The 16,153-nt window shown below is 41.1% G+C and overlaps 2 protein-coding genes across 3 annotated transcripts in view; both read left to right on the forward strand.

Moving 5' to 3' along the window:
- The first annotated feature begins 7,652 nt into the window (after positions 1 to 7,652).
- On the forward strand, positions 7,653 to 11,150 carry si:dkey-43p13.5 (paired mesoderm homeobox protein 2). Its single transcript, XM_053852540.1, has 3 exons — positions 7,653 to 7,955; positions 9,339 to 9,496; positions 10,443 to 11,150. Exons 1-3 carry the CDS (start codon positions 7,718 to 7,720, stop codon positions 10,818 to 10,820), a joined length of 774 nt encoding a protein of 257 aa, XP_053708515.1. The 5' UTR covers positions 7,653 to 7,717; the 3' UTR covers positions 10,821 to 11,150.
- Positions 11,151 to 12,046: 896 nt separating this feature from the next.
- micall2a (mical-like 2a) overlaps positions 12,047 to 16,153 on the forward strand; it is a 60,530-nt gene continuing 56,423 nt past the window's right edge. For both annotated transcript variants that reach the window (XM_053851922.1, XM_053851923.1), the window contains exons 1-4: positions 12,047 to 12,648; positions 13,890 to 13,938; positions 15,025 to 15,166; positions 15,227 to 15,390. In XM_053851922.1, coding sequence (XP_053707897.1) covers positions 12,506 to 12,648; positions 13,890 to 13,938; positions 15,025 to 15,166; positions 15,227 to 15,390 — 498 coding nt within the window. In that variant the 5' untranslated portion in view covers positions 12,047 to 12,505. The remainder of the gene's footprint in view (positions 12,649 to 13,889; positions 13,939 to 15,024; positions 15,167 to 15,226; positions 15,391 to 16,153) is intronic.

A 16,153-nucleotide genomic window follows, 5' to 3' on the forward strand; every position in this document is an offset into this window, starting at 1 on the left:
CAGTTTTGTTTGCTATATAATATCTTTCCGGAACATAATTTGAATGTAAATGGTTTTCATAGTCGGAGCAGGCGGCGTCTCTCTCTTGTCCATAATTGGTTCGGCGTTTATCAATTACGCGTCAGGCTTACTGTGACTCCCTCAAATCCCTTTTAATGAATGTGAATTCACACATTCGCTCCAATAATGAACATGTTCATATGGAAAACCAATCCCAGGGCTTGACTGGAGTCGCGAGCACGTGTCCCGCTGCTGATGCTGTCGTGTCTGCCTGATGTGTTAATAGCACCTGTGCGGTGTCCTGTAACTCGCCGACAGCTCTGTTTATGGTTATCTATCAGCCTGGACTCTTGGTGTGGCGCCAGCTTCCTATTGGCTGGTCTGCAGTGAGGCGGAACGCAGATGAGTGACAGCTAACGTTATGCGGAGGAAGGAGGGGGGGGGGAGGAACAGATCATTGGCATTTTAACAAGATCTGATTTCATACCTGCCCTGAACACATCCTTGTTATGTTGGGTTATGAGGGGAAATTTTACATCTGTGTCAGACTGGTCGTCACGAGGTCAGCTCAAGTGTTGAAGAAGGAATGCGTCCGACAGAGACTTGCGTGGTGTCTCCTCTCCAGAAAGAGGCCCTGATGTGCCGCTACCTGCCCACGCACATCTGTCTGCTCTCCATCTTCCTCTCAATGGCAGCATGGTCTTAGATCATCTCCTCTTCCTCCACGCTCCGCTGACGCTCGCAGAGAGCCAAGGAAAAAACAGCGTCCACCGCCTCTCGCCTCTTCAGCGCTCGCCACTTTGATGTCTCAAGTGTGATTGCTCTTGGACTGTCGCCGCGTTCCCTTGAAGGTTCTGACATGAAAAGCGGACCGAGCTCTTGGGTTGATCCCCAGTCCAGTGATCCAGGACTAAAACAATCATCAGGCCGGCCATGGGGATTCGATTACCTCTGAGAGGGAGGAACTGAAAACATGGGGGCTTCCTCATGCATGATGTGGACTCTCCTTTCAAGTCCCTGACATGGTTTTACGTCTGATGATTGAATTAGACCAGGACACATTTTAGCTCCAACACATTTGCCAAAACAACCATTGTCCTGCCTTTACTCCAAATTCCGCTGGGATACCAGACAAGCTGTTAGTGTCACTGGTATGAAAGATAAAAGTCAAGTGTGTAGTGATTCCTTCCTGTTTATGAAATGTATGTGGAAGTTTCAGCAGGTCTGCTCCAAAATGTATTTCTAAATTTTAACACAACCTTGCTCAATATTTAGCATCTCCATCCAAAACTTCTGGTTAAATTATCGTTCCATTTCATTCACTCTTTTAATTTGACAAGTTTAAATGATTTAGAATTCAGACTTCCAGTTCAGATGCGGTTTCATTTGTCTACTGTAGTACACTCAAAAAAGGTGGTCCCCAAACCCCGGGCCGGGGACCGGTTGCCGGTCTGTGGATCAATTGATACCGGGCCGCACAAGAAATTCGTTTTCTGTATTAGCTGAGTATGAAGGACCTTTTATTTAAAAAAATATATATATAGTTTGAAAAATGACCGGATTCTCTCAGTTAAGCCTTGGTTACTTGAGAGCCAAAATGTAACCCACAACCTTGCAAAATGAGTAGGAAACAGCCGTTTCTTTGCGAAGGGAAAAGGCTCAGTGAAGAGACAGAAGAGCCTACAACATCCAAGAAGAAGAAAGTTTTAAACTATACCGTGAGTCGTACTTGAAATATGGATTTATCGCGGCCGTCTACCGCCACTCCTAGATGGGACCGTCTTGTTGCATAGAAAAAAAGCTCAGGACTCCCATTGGTTTAACAATATGGCGATAAAATTTTTTTTCATGCACTTTAGATTTGGTTTTGTGGTGTATCTGTATGAAGGCATGTTTAAAGGGGCCATGTTGCAGTTGTCAAGAGTTGACCAGTCCGCGGTCATTGAAAGGTTGGGGACCACTGCTCTAAAAGATCATAAAGAGAACGCCCCTGTCTAAAAGGACAACTACTCTTTCATTTGAATGGCACCTTTACTGGCCCTGTTTGAAAAGGGTTAGCTTCTTAGTGTCTTAGTCAGTTTGTTCTATTGTTCTGGGACACGTGGTGTTAAAGAGTACCGTCATTTCCAGACAAAAAGCTGCGACTTTTTTCTCGCAGTCTCAACCCTGCATCTTATGCGACGTAGCTAATATATGGAGTTTTACCTGGTGCCAAAATATTGAGCCTCAGCACATCAAACCGATGAAATCACAGGCTCTGTTGACCTGAAAAAAATCTTAATATATGAGTATGATATCACTGCAAATAGGGCAGTTACCATAACTGTTTCTTTATTTCCAACTCAGTATGATCTTTTTAATTAACTTAAACATTGTCTTGGCTGCATTTTATTCATTTCATTTCTCTGTGATAGAAGCGTGATTTGTACTATATATCTCTTCAATTCATTCCGAATGATGCTGTAGAGGATTTAGAAAATAAGTGAATGAATGAATGAATTCTGATGTTTTACATTGTTACAATGATCTCTTATTTGAGTTCTGTTTGGTTATTTTGCTTAATTTTCAGTACGGAATTTATGAAATTATCGTTCGAAACAGCGTATACAACGCGGCTAATATATGGATTTTTACATGCTGCCAAAATTCCGAGCCTTGTCAGATCAAACCGATGAAATCACAGGGATTTTATTGACCTTAAAGCGCTTGAAATACGCTCTTTTCACCAGTGTGTCTGCAGCTCCACCAACAGAGCCGATCTCCTACAGGACCAGGAGACGAGAAGCAGCAGCTGAGACCGGCTGTGGTGTCGGAACTTCAGACATGCAGGCGAAAACAGCGCATTTTTCGCGCTTTAATGTCAATAAAAGACGTGGGGAGTTCAAAACATTGTCGAGTTTGATTCATGAGACAGTCTCGATGCTGAACCCTGTTTTTAAGACTAGTTCAGAAGTGATCCTCATGCTTTTTTATTGGACCTGTTGCTACTCTAACAAACAGACAAACCCACTCTGACACATACTTTTCTCTTAACTCATTTCAAAAGGACAGGACGGCCAGAATGTCAAATGCAGCCCAATCCGCAGCCAAAGCAATTTTTCTGTCACTGGCACTCCTTTAGCGGAAATCAACTCAAGCTAAAATGGAACATGATGCCTCCTTTTGCTCTCATGGTTAGTGTCAAAATACCTAAATTGTCCTCAGTCTCCACCTCATAAGCGTTGGAAGCGTTCCAGCTTTTCATCCATGTTTTGGGAAGTTTCCAGATTCAATTTTAACTTTGTAGATCTGCACAGGAGTCCGTCAAATCTGTGTGTTGGCAAATGGATCTTGCTGGCCACACAAAATGACTTGCTGAGTCGAATTTGTCCCCAGGCCTTAAGTTTGACACCTGTATTTCAGGACATGCCGTTTCTTCTGCCAAAACCACAGCTCAGCCAGACAGTGTTGCAGCTAAGTGTCACTCCTCTGGTCATTCACAGGAACAGCTTGTGTCTTAGCACGAGGTTTCTCTTCAGAATTTGAAAGCCACAGTTGGAGTTTCTCTCAGTGCATTCAAGAGGAGCTCATGGACTGCCACAGTTGTCTTTTCTAGAATTCTTATTGACCGTCTACTAGAACATTCAGCCATACTCAGACCAAAAAGTTCCCCTTCCTTGAGACAGTCTTCATTGCATCTGACCACTGTTGTCCATTAAAAAACCCACAGGAAATGCAACAGAAAGAGGAACTTTCCGTCCGTCTTTGTGAGCGAACACGCTGCAGCACGTCTATTTCTGGGTAAATCCCTGTGAAGGACGTCCCAGTGATGGCCGTCTTAAGTCCGCAGATGCCCCACATTCTCTCCCTGCCAGCGACACGGAGATAGCTTCCTTGTCATCCGCAGAGTCGGTGACACCTGAGAAGCAAATAAAGCGCCACGTTTAGCCGTCACCATTGTTGTCCTAAAGCCTCCTTCAATTATCCACAAGCAGCGTCTGTCAGAATCTCACCACCACCCACCCGAGTCATTCTTCCTCCAGCCCGCCGCTGATTATCTGGATCAATAGGCATTAGAAAGAAACAAGCACACTGTTGGGTGGGCGGCACGAGGGAGACACCACCACACACCGTGTTTGTTTAGCCGCCAAACATTTTCCTGACAGAATTTGGACAACATTTTTCTGCCTCAAGAAAAGTCCATTTCTCTCTTATTATATACATTATATACTGCGACTGTTGTGAGCGGCAAACCCAAAGACTGAAGGGCAGGAGAAAATTGAAAATAGAAGTTATGACTTAACAATATAAAAAAGGAGAAAATATGAAAAGGTATATTTTTACGCCATGACCTATGATTAAAATATATTATTTAATAATGCATTATCCATTTTTATTTGTTTAAAAATGGTCAATATAAATCATGAATAATCGGTCCTTGAAGCGGCATATATCTTCTTAAATGTAACATATAGGTAGTTTATTACAATGCTTTTTTTCCTTCAATATCTTTTCAATCTCTATCAATTTATTTTTGAGTTTTGCTGATGCTTTCTCTCCTAAACATGATGGTTGCTTACATGTTTTGAACTTCGTTCTACTGTCTTGTTGTTCATGTACATTTCTTATGAGTCAAAAACCTTGCTGTGAACACACTGTGATACACACAGTGCACAGTGTGATACTCAACATCACGCAAACTTATTCATGTATACATGTTCTCTGTCCATATCAACCTCATGATCTGCCCATTATTTCCACTGTTCACATGAAGATGGTCCCCAGTAGTGAACTTTAGAGGTGGGAAAAGTACCTGTATTTATGTGGCCCGGAAACAACAATTATTATTTGAACTCTAAGTATGAATGCCTTTTTTATTTTTTTTATTTTTTAGGAGTTTATTTCCTTTTACCTTTTTTTTCTTTTAAAGGTAATATTCGTTTAAATGGTATTTTCAGCCCTCAAAATAAATAAAAATATTGCAGAAAATACCGTCTAATAAAAAAGGGAGTTATCTTGCTAACATATGAACTACTTAAAAAGGTAAGTAATACTGTAGTAATACTGACCGTGAATCTATTGCCATGTTGTCATTATACAAAAAAAATGTTTAAGTCACAAAATTATATTAAAGAATATTTTTCATCAGTCCTATGTTTTAGCTTGCTGGCCCTTCACATAAGTCACATTGTCTTAGGCCCCTCTCTATACTGATACTGTATCTAAATGGATCACTCTTGGATTGCATTTGAAAACAATACTTTCTAAAAAAAAAAAAGTGGTTTATTCATGTGATTCTGAAAACAGCTTGTTACCCACATGTCCTTCAAGCTTGGGGTGTGTTTTGTCACATAGTACTGGCCCCTACACTGTTAGCAGATCACTGACTTGATCTTCAATAGTGGGGCAAATTTGCTTTTCCGCTGACACAATGTTTGTCTTGCAGAAGAGCACAGATCTCTAATCCGGACTTTCACACCCTTCCTGTTTGAACAGGTGAGGATGAAAGCGGCTGCAGGTGAGGCGCGGAGGAATGACCATCCTGTGACTCACCTCAGCTCTGACCAGCTGCTGGTCCCGATCAAAGCGGCCTGAGCTGCATCACTGACAGGGATGTGTTTTCACTCCAGCAGAGCCGATGAGCGGTTTACTGGTACCTGGGGGATGAGTTCTATCTGGATTAATTGAAACATGGCAGCGATCAAGCCGTCACTGATCCGTCAGCGCTGAGCTACAGCTGGACGGCTCGCCGAGAGAGAGAGCTAATAATCATCCCGTCTCACCTGATAATGTGGTGAGATGCTCTAATCCCTGATGGGGAAACATGGAAAGAACGTTAAATACAGTCGACACACTTCTCACAACATTGGAGAACGTCAACACTCCGTGTTCCGTCACTTTCTGAAATATGCACTGAGCTGAAAACAGTTTCTTTTGTTGTTAAAATGTCAAAATACACTCCAGTATTTTTCCACACTAGCAGTGACTTTTATTTATATATATATATATATATATATATATATATATATATATATATATTATTTTTTTATTTTTTTTTTATTTTTTTTTTTATTCACATCACTTTTTCTCTAAACTTCAGAGAATGCACACAACAACAGCAGCCACCGCAAAACTTAAATAGTTTCTGATATTTTTTTCTCATTCTTGAGGCGTTTCCAAAATGTAGCGACCAGCACAGTGCTGACATGTGGAGTCATGGACCTAATACTGAAGCCCATGACGACTCTCTATGTCAGAGGTCAGCCATTGCAGGGGCCGTTCATTCAGCTGCCTCATTTGAATTACTATTTATATATAAATTATAGTTATATAACAATTCAGGGGGAGAAAATGTTGGCAAAAGAAGTATAAATATGAGGCAAAAATACCCCCCCCCCCCAAAAAAGAAATCTGAAAATGTATAATTCATCATATTCACTCAGGACTTCTTTTTATTGGACGCGAAAAATAATTAATACATGTTCTTATTTGTACAGATTCAACTTCAATTTGATCATTCTGGCATCAAATATTGAAATGTCAATTCATAATTTTAAAGTTATTTGACTAATTTTCTTGAATGGTGTATCATCCCTACTATGCATATGTTTATATAATGAATATATGTACCACATTAGATTAGACTGCATTTATTCTTCCCACAATGGGGGAAATTTTATCAATAAACAAAAATGATCTGGTGCTTTAATATTTGGGAAATTATGTAATTAATTATGAATACAATTTTGTTAAAATGTGTGTGTATGGAACACCAATATGAATACATATTTCTTTTTTATTTCAATGAAAACATGAAGGACAAGATCAACAAAGAATAAACTTGTGAAAATCGAAACATTAACATATAAATAACATTATTAGAAACAAATAAATAAATAAAAAAGACATAAGACTCTTTTGTAAGTACAAAAAAAAAACAAATATAATGCAGGGCTGTCTAATAGATTTCACAATGGCACATCAATCCCGGCGTATAACCGAGTGATGATTTTAGTAGTTTTTCCATGAGGTGCTTTTATTTATGTTATTTAAAAGCAGTACGTTTTGACAAAGGCAGTTTCTGGTGTCAGTATTAAGCAGTTCACTTCCATAAACATCATGTTTTTGAGTGACAAGAACTTGGTATCTGATCGGATTGGGATCAGCCGGTCCTGAATTCTGTGGTATCGGTGTCGATCCATCCCTAACACACAGTGGAGACAGCCTTGCTTCACTGGAATTTTTAAACTTATAGTCAACAGGGACCCGACCCGACTGATCAACAGATTCTACCAGTCTGTCATGACATTGAAATTATTTTGTCATCCATTTGATGATTGAAACAACTCGTTCTGTGGTTTGCTGCAACTATGGAAATGACAGTTTGTGTAGCCTTGATTTTTCTGTGGAAGAAGGGGAAGTGGAACCAGTTCAGCAGGTCGAGTGTTTTCTCTGGAATACTTCATCACCTGTTTGCCTCATGTTTTTGTGTAACCACTGTTTCTGAAGAAGAGGACTCTTAACAGAAGGCAGTGATTGGGCTCCAAGATCGATCACATGGCTGCAGTTGAAAGGTCATGTGACTTTGTGAGAAGAGGTGGGATCACCTGCGGGAGTTGCGTCTCTACCTGCGCTCACACACCTACACGCACACTTCAGGATGCAGATCCATCATCCGCCAGCCGCCCTGTAGGAGCCTCCCCAACCTTCGGACCTGTGGGCTCTTTAAGTTTGCAACATGTTTGGGACGGGACAGCTGGTGTCCACTCTGCTGCCCGCAGTGTTCCACTCACCTGCGGCGCACTTCTTCCCGGCGTTCCCCGCCAGACTGGGTGCTCAGGCTCCCATCCTGATCCCGGGACCCTTCTTCAGCTACGAGTCGCTCAGGAGTTACCTGCAGCCGGAGTTTCCCTGCAAGCAAGCCATGCTCCTGGGCACGCAGGCAGCTGGGATGGGCAGATTACCTGAGTGCACAGGTGAGTCAGTCCAGCGACCGTGGAAGACACTAGCCGGCTGCATGGTGTGATTTCTGAAATGGTTCCTAGCAGGTCTCCTGGTCGTCATAACTCTCTCAAGCCTCACTTTTCCCCGCTTATGAATGACCTGAAATACCTACCTGGAACCCCCATAAATAATAAGTTTATCCAGACAGGTGTGCTTTTTTTCCTTTAGTATTTATTTATTCATGTATTTATTTAGTTTTTCATTATTTATTTATTCTGATCCACAGACTGTCAAATGCATGGAAGCTTATTGAACCGTGGTTGAAAAAAATAAAATAAGAATTTATTAATAGTTAAAGAAAAATTGAAAAATTATGTCGTGACTAGTGAACCACTTATTTATTTGTCGCCTTTTATAGAGTACTGCGGAGCATTTTTGCTTTATGAAATAAATATTAATTGACACTTGAATTTATCGCAAACATTTGTCTCATAATAGTAATGACAATAAAAATAATAATAGTGTTGTGAAGGTCAGGGTGTCATTACAGTGCAGTTACAGTTCTATCATGCCAACATTCTATTGTACTCTTAATAGTCAAAGTGTTTCGTCATATTTCACAATGTCAAACCAGGAAACAGGAAATGACTGCGATAAAATGGTTCATATTTTTTTCATTTATGTAAGTGGGGTGCGTTCAAATTGTAATCATTTGCAGAATTTTTGGGGCACATCTGACTGTAATCTTATTATTTTAATGTCAATTATTTACTTTCCTCCAAAACATAGTCAGCTCCAAAGAGTTTGTCAATAAGCAGTTATTGTTACTTTATCATGAAGTATTCTATTCAGAAACTGGATCCATCTGTGAGTTTCATTTAATTTATGCTGACTGGTGACATCATGACTTTGGTGCTCAGGTGTTAAAGGGTACAAAAAAAAAGTTTGTTTATTACATGTATTACAATATGTTGAAATGATTTTCATGTGTTTTTCCACTATTATTCCTGCTTAAATGGTCATGATCAGTTTCAACAACTAATAAAGTCCATCGAATATACTATCATCTTCAGCCCTCTTCTAGGCTGCAACATAGTACTGGGTACTTTGCAGTATTTAATACATGTCATATTTTCAAAATAATGTTTTGGTGGGAGCAAAACGTATTCAGTGTTATACAGGCGCAACCCCCTCTCCGTCTGACTCCACTGCAGTCAGAGGTGGATGTGAAAGCAGCTCCATTTTAGCTCCATCTGATCACAAATGTTTACAAAAGGGCGGCCAACAGCTCGTAACTAACAATCAATTAGCAGGCGTCTGCTGCATTGATCTTAATGACGGCGCCGCTAATGAGAGCATCCAGAGTCATTAGGAGCCTGTCAGCCCTTGGCACTGGTGTAATGGGTGCTTTCCAGATGAACACAGGCCAGTGAAGCAGCGGCGGGCCCGGGCCAACTACAGCAGCTGGCAGCTGGAGGAGCTGGAGAAGGCCTTCCAGAGCACCCACTACCCGGATGTCTTCATGAGGGAGGCGCTGGCCCTCAGACTGGACCTCATCGAAGCCAGAGTCCAGGTCAGTGGGGGGAACCGTCCTCACCCAGCCCAGACGGATGGGTTTGTCCTGAGACAATGTCACTGTTGGTCATGTTTTCAAGCAGAATTTGTACATCCTCCTTTAGTCATTTTTATTTATTTATTGTTGCAACTTATGACCAGATTTGGCATCATGAATTCATTTATTTTTAACGTTCATTATAATAATAATAGTCATCATTTTCAATGTTGATACATCTGCTATACCTACACCATACTTCCAGATTTAATTTTATTTTTCAGAATTTTCAGAATTTTTTTTTTTATGATTTTTAATTTACAACCATTAAAACGGAAATATATACAAATATATTTAAGCAACATTATGCTCCTTAAAGGAAGGGAATATTTTTGCAACATATCTATTAAAACAATGATAAAATAGAGTAAATATTAAATTATGTAAATAATAAAATTTGACCCCACATAACAATTTTCGGAATTTGAAGATGAGTATGTGTCGTCAGATATTATTCCAAATCTTGTGAGTAGAAGGAAGTGAATAATTCCTTAGTTTATAACAATAATTAATGAATATTAATAATTAATTTGGCAACTTACTTCTTAAGGAAGTAGAAAGAAATGAACATATTTTAACTAGAGATGCAACAAAAAAAAGAGAGGGTTTATGATGTGACAGAATGAGCAAATCTAAGTTCAAATTATACACACAATCTTAAACATCAGGGTGGAAGTTTTTATTTTTTAATCTCAAATCTTGCTCATTGAATATGAAACAGTCAAACAACTCGTGACAGATCAATGAGGTATCATGAAACAGTTGATGGTGGCCACTAGATGGCACTGTCTGCCGTATAATCCTTGAACATCTTTTTCAGTGAAACCACATATCATTTTTAAAGCAAAAGCGCCACTGTTTCATGAAGCTTCATCACCACATCACTACAGATTGTCATCTCCTCCAGGTATGGTTCCAGAACCGCCGTGCTAAGATGAGGCGTCAGCTGAAGCTGCAGGGTCAAGACGTAAAGAAAGACAATGATGCTGTTTCGGAGACGTCGAGGGGCTGTCGCGGGTTGAAAACCCACACAGACAGTTCAGACGGCGAGCACGTGGAGAGACAGCTGGAAAGAGAACTTTACCCGTGGAGCCAAGCTACAGGTTCACCAGTCAGACTGAAGCCCCTGGCTAACAGGTCGGGGGGGCGCTGGGAGAGGCCAAGCTGTGAGGACCTGCGCTCCTGCAGCATCGCCTCACTGAGGGCCAAAGCAAGAGAGCATGAGGCCGAGATCCACCACAGCGTGAGCGTGTCCGGCAGAGACACACCGACGAAAGACGACTGATCCGGCTCTCTCAACAGAAACATGGTCTCATTTTCTTGATAAACATTCCACTGGAATCCAACTTTTCGAGACAATACACTGACGGTTCCACTAAAGAAAACACCACTGACCTTCACCGACAGACAGACAGGACGTCTGCGTGCCGCCGCACGTCCTCACAGGAAATAGCCGACGCATGAATCACTAAGTATCGATGTCACATGATAAATAGCTGCTACCTTTTTTGAGATAAAACTTCATGCGTGAGCGACTCTTCCCACAGAGGAACCATCAATCTGTGGACTTTTTAGAGGCCTGAAGTGGCAGGTATCATGAGTCAGCACATTTTTTTATTATCCTGTATCAGATTAATAGTACTAAACCTTGAGTATCAATGTTATTTAATTAGGCTCTGTTGTTCAGTAAAAAAAGGTTGGTTATATTTTTAATAAAGTAAATATTACTTCACATCAGAAAGAGCTATGTTGCTGAGCCAGAGTGGAGATTTTGTCCACCCCTCCCTTTCATGTCACACTGAGTCAGAAACTTGGTTGAATAGAAGCTTTTACCATATCACATTGTAAAACTTGAAATGCACAAAAATTTATGGTCGAAGGAATGGAAAATGTTCTGCAAGTATAACGTTACTCAAAAGGCATTTAACACTGCCCCCTCCTGGGCGTAAAAATAACACACTAAGCGTCGCAAATCCGACAAACCAGCGCTCAGCTCGAATGTGTGTCAGTCATTGCATTGAGAATCTGGGGTTTTATTCATGCGAGCATTTGATGCTGAGAACGAGGTCAAGCGCGGTCACACACGTTTTCAGAGGCTCTGGTTTCACCACAATTACCCGAGAGTGGAGGTTACAATGCGCAGCCTGGAGGTTTATGGGTCAAATGTCCTGGACCCAAAATGGGTCAGTGGGTATTTCAAGAGGTTTGTACACATGTGGTGATGTATAGTTTGTATCTTATCACATAAATTTGACGTAAAACGCAGTTTTAAAAATGCTGTATTTTCGCGACAGGGACTAAAGCACGTGTTGTTTGGGATTTTTAAACAAGTATAAGTGATCTAAACCTTAAATATGAACAATAATATAAGAATATTTTCTATTCTTAATTATTATTATAACTTAATTTTGTGCTATCATCCGAAAATGGGTCTTTAATTTTGACTGACTTATGTGAGCCTAAATAATACTTTTCAATTTCAAATGTGGTACTGTATTTATTTATGTTTTATTGGCCGCAATAAGATTCGAATTACAGCCAGAATCACAACGAATGTTGCAGTGTTTAACGGAAGTTCGCGATCACAATTGTGGTCAAATCGATGCATTCAATGACGTCTAGTAATGACGTATGCATTTAAATGTGCCGCGTTTACATTGACTTACGTTTCAGTTAAACTATTTTAAATGACACAAAACTAGAGTGGGCGACTTTATTGACTTTGTTGGTAGTTGCGAGCCGGTCGGTCGAAATATTTAGGTGGTTGTCATTCATTATAAACGAGGGCTGAAACGCAACGCGGCAGCTCGGACGGTCACGCAGGTGGAAGGAGGAAAACAGGACGCAGCTGCGACGCTGAACTTCACCGCCAAACAGCGACGCGCGCTTCGAGTTTCTGCCCTCGTTTCCTCTTCTCCTCTCCCGCCAGTCGCGTCTCCCCAGTCCGCGAGAGCGTGTGTCTCAGGGAGCATGGCTGCTATCAAGGCTCTGGAGCTCTGGTGCCGAAGCCAGTGTGAAGGCTACCGGGACGTCAGCATCACCAACATGACCACTTCGTTCCGCAGCGGACTCGCCTTCTGTGCTCTCATTCACAAGTTCAGACCGGACCTCATGTAAGTGCTTTGTCTTCGAACGAGTTCTTTCGGTGTTTTGACGATATGTTAACAACAATTATTCTGGTTTAATAGATGGCAACTGCTAATGCTAACCGCCTCAACAAACAAACGTATATCAAACGTATATAGTGCAACAATAAAAAGTGCCTTTACAACAATACAATACTATACTTCAACTTAGATTACTGACACAGTACAGCTGCTAGCAAGACTATAAACACAATTCTACTTTTACAACTGCATCAACTGGAGCTTATTCTTCACCACTATGGCCACTACAACATATACTGCTGCATTACTACTGAATCATGTAGTACTACGACTTCATTGCTGCCGTTTTGCTTCAGCAAACAATTACAAATACTAGCAGTTCTACTACTGTACTTGCTTATACTACTATTAGTACGACTTTCTACCCATAGTTCATCTGTTTCATTCCTACTACTACTTCCATTCCTCCCTTTGCAGTACTGCCCCCCTACCTTATGAACAACAATAACTATAAAAACACGCAGAGAGCACAAACCCCAGCCAATGTAGAATTATTTCAAGGACTAAAACTAAATTTCCTGACCGGGATTCGAACCCCTGCGGTGAGAGCGCTCAATCCTAACCTCTAGGAGACCTTGAAAGTGTGAATTATTGCTCTTTGTCCCATCTCACACATTTGAAAATTTCATCCAAATGTGTCCATAACTTTTGAAGTTGTTTACACAGACTAGCCAACGTTGACCAAAACAATAACCTCCATGGAAGATCTAACAACAACGAACGTCAACAGTACTACTACACTGCCACTATTATGAAAAGAAACAAACAAAAAAAACCACTGCTTCTTTTTCCACAAAATTCTCTAACCCCTCCCCAACACCACTGATACCTCTATTGCTGTTATTTTTACTGCTACGTCCAAGGAGACCAACTGCTCCGTCTGTTGGTGTAGCGACTACTTTGACAATGATTTGCAGCACCTGAGATTCTAGTGTTTTTAACATCACTTGCTGTCATGATGGCCATATTTTTACTGTTGCTGAAACTACTGCCCACAAGATAAGCACTAACTTGTCCCTGACCACGGCTGCTATGTCATTAATACCAAGAGTCAAAGGTGTTACAACGGCATACTCCATTTATATTACCTTCTTCTAGTCTCAATAATAACAATTCATTCTTGTATATGACCCCCTCTGTTCTGTGTACAGGGATCCCTGACATTAATTCTGCGTGTGTTTTCTCAGAGATTACGACTCTCTTCGCAAGGAGGATGTGTTCAAGAACAACAGTCTGGTAAGATTATAGGCTGGGAGACGATGTTTTTGTTTCAGATGTGAAATCGCACAAAGCAACACATGCTGTTTTAATATCCACACAAAGACTTATTTTTATCCAAAGCCAGCGTGTAAACTCACTGCCTTGTTTCCAATTGAAATGATTTAGTGTCTCACCCCTCCACGACCTGAGCGACTCAGGAGGGGGCTTTCCATTATTTAGACGTCTTCCTGTGAGGATCATGGTCCCGGCAGGAGGGCTGCTGCGCGCACTTCCTCGACGTCTTGGATGACCCTGTTAGTGTCTGTGTCTAACCTGAAACTGCTCATTTATTTTGAATGAGGCTCTCTGCCGTCTTGCTACACGATCCTCATAAGGACGGGTCACATGAGCGCACAGTTGCGGATACTTTGTAGAGGTTAAACAACAAGGTGAGATGTGGGATCGTTATATTGCGTTTGTGAGGTGTGAAAATGTTTCAAATCATTTTCCTGATAGACAAATAGACACAACCTCCTTGACAGAGGTTCCATTGCCCATTCCAATTTGACATTTATGGTATATTTTATTAATAGAACCATACTGTTGGTCCACTGGGATCTAATGCCATTTTAAAATACCCTGAATTGCACACATAATAGCACCTTTCCTGAGCTATAATGGGACAAATTCTTGAACAGATTCCTTACGATACATAGAATCAAAACATGTTTTCAGCTAGAATTTGAACAACTTGTGGATTTTAGTGCCTTCGAATGTATCAAGTTTTGGTTGCAGCTCAGTCAAGAGGTTTATTTCTTACTTGTTATTCTCTTTGCCCCCAATTTAATGGGCATGTCCAAGCAGAACCTCGACAATGGCCTGAAACTCTGCTCCCTCCATGCTCTTTCTTCCCTCTGCCAACTTGCAGGAAGTGCTCTATTCACTCTACAACCCTTGGCAGACCTCTCTAGGCTGGGTGGTCTATTTTAAGAACGTTGAATTGTAGCATTGTTGTAAAGAAAGAGCTTAAATTAGAGACAAACAAGCGTCCGTTGCTGTCTTTTTAATTGGTTGGCTGTGTGCATTCTTACTCGTGTGGTTGTCAAACTGTGTTTATTTCAGGCCTTTCGGGTTGCTGAGGAGAAGTTGGGGATCCCCGCCTTGTTGGATGCAGAAGACATGGTGGCTTTGAGGATCCCAGACAGACTGAGCATCCTCACCTACGTCTCTCAGTACCATAACTACTTCAAAGGACGGCCGCCTAGTGAGTTCCAGAAATGCCATAGCTGCAATTGGCGTTTTGAATCGCTGCCTTTTCCCACAGTGGGGGGAGTGAAGAGGCCAGCAGAGGGCCCCAAGGAGAAGCCCCTGAGGAAAAATCTACCGGTGCACGCTGAAACCTTTGTGTCAAAAAGCACCCGGGAGAACCGTTCAACTCCTGCAGACACCGTTCAGAGTTCTCCAAAGTCTACTGGCGCTGCAGCTCTGGTCAGTACATGTTAAACTTCAATACCTTTTCATGAATAAATCTGCTTGTTTACGAGGTTAAATTAGGTTAAACTATACCCCGCCCCCCAAAACAACCCTGAACAGATGACACATTTGGGACTGCATGTTGTGTCAGTTAAGGTCATTAGGGTTGCCACATTCATGCAGAAAAATAAGGGATTCCCTTTACTGAACGGATCCTCAGTTAAGCAGACTAAGCAGCAGCAGCAGCTTGTGGCTCCCCATGCGACCCAATGTAGTGCAAAACAATTTGATGAGTATCACCAAACAATGACTTGAAATAGAAACCAATGTTGAGTCTTGCGTCCAGATATTTAAAAGAAGTAAAAAAATATTAAAGTGATCTTATAGTGATGTCAAAAGTATGAATTTGATGTGTGTCTTGGATAAAAAGCCTTAGATGCATGTTTGAAAAGTAGTGAGATTTCAAAGTATTAAGATGTTTTATTGTATTTTATGATTCATTGTCTTTAATATTTCTCATAAATTTCACAACTATGCATCCAGTCTTCTGAAATCACACTCACTGTGAAGTAAACAAGAAAACATTGTCACATGTGGGGCAATCTACAATCTGATCAACTTCATAAACAAACCACTACATGGAAACAAAACTCTCGAGACTCTCACCTAAGACTTCTAACAGCTGCACAACTTGCATCCCACTCGAGTCATGACTATAATAGAGAGACTCAATGTATTGTTTGGTGTGGCCATCTGAATGTTCCTGGTATCCAAAGGA

Source organism: Synchiropus splendidus, chromosome 19, assembly GCF_027744825.2.
Source record: "Synchiropus splendidus isolate RoL2022-P1 chromosome 19, RoL_Sspl_1.0, whole genome shotgun sequence".
NCBI lineage: Eukaryota > Metazoa > Chordata > Actinopteri > Syngnathiformes > Callionymidae > Synchiropus > Synchiropus splendidus.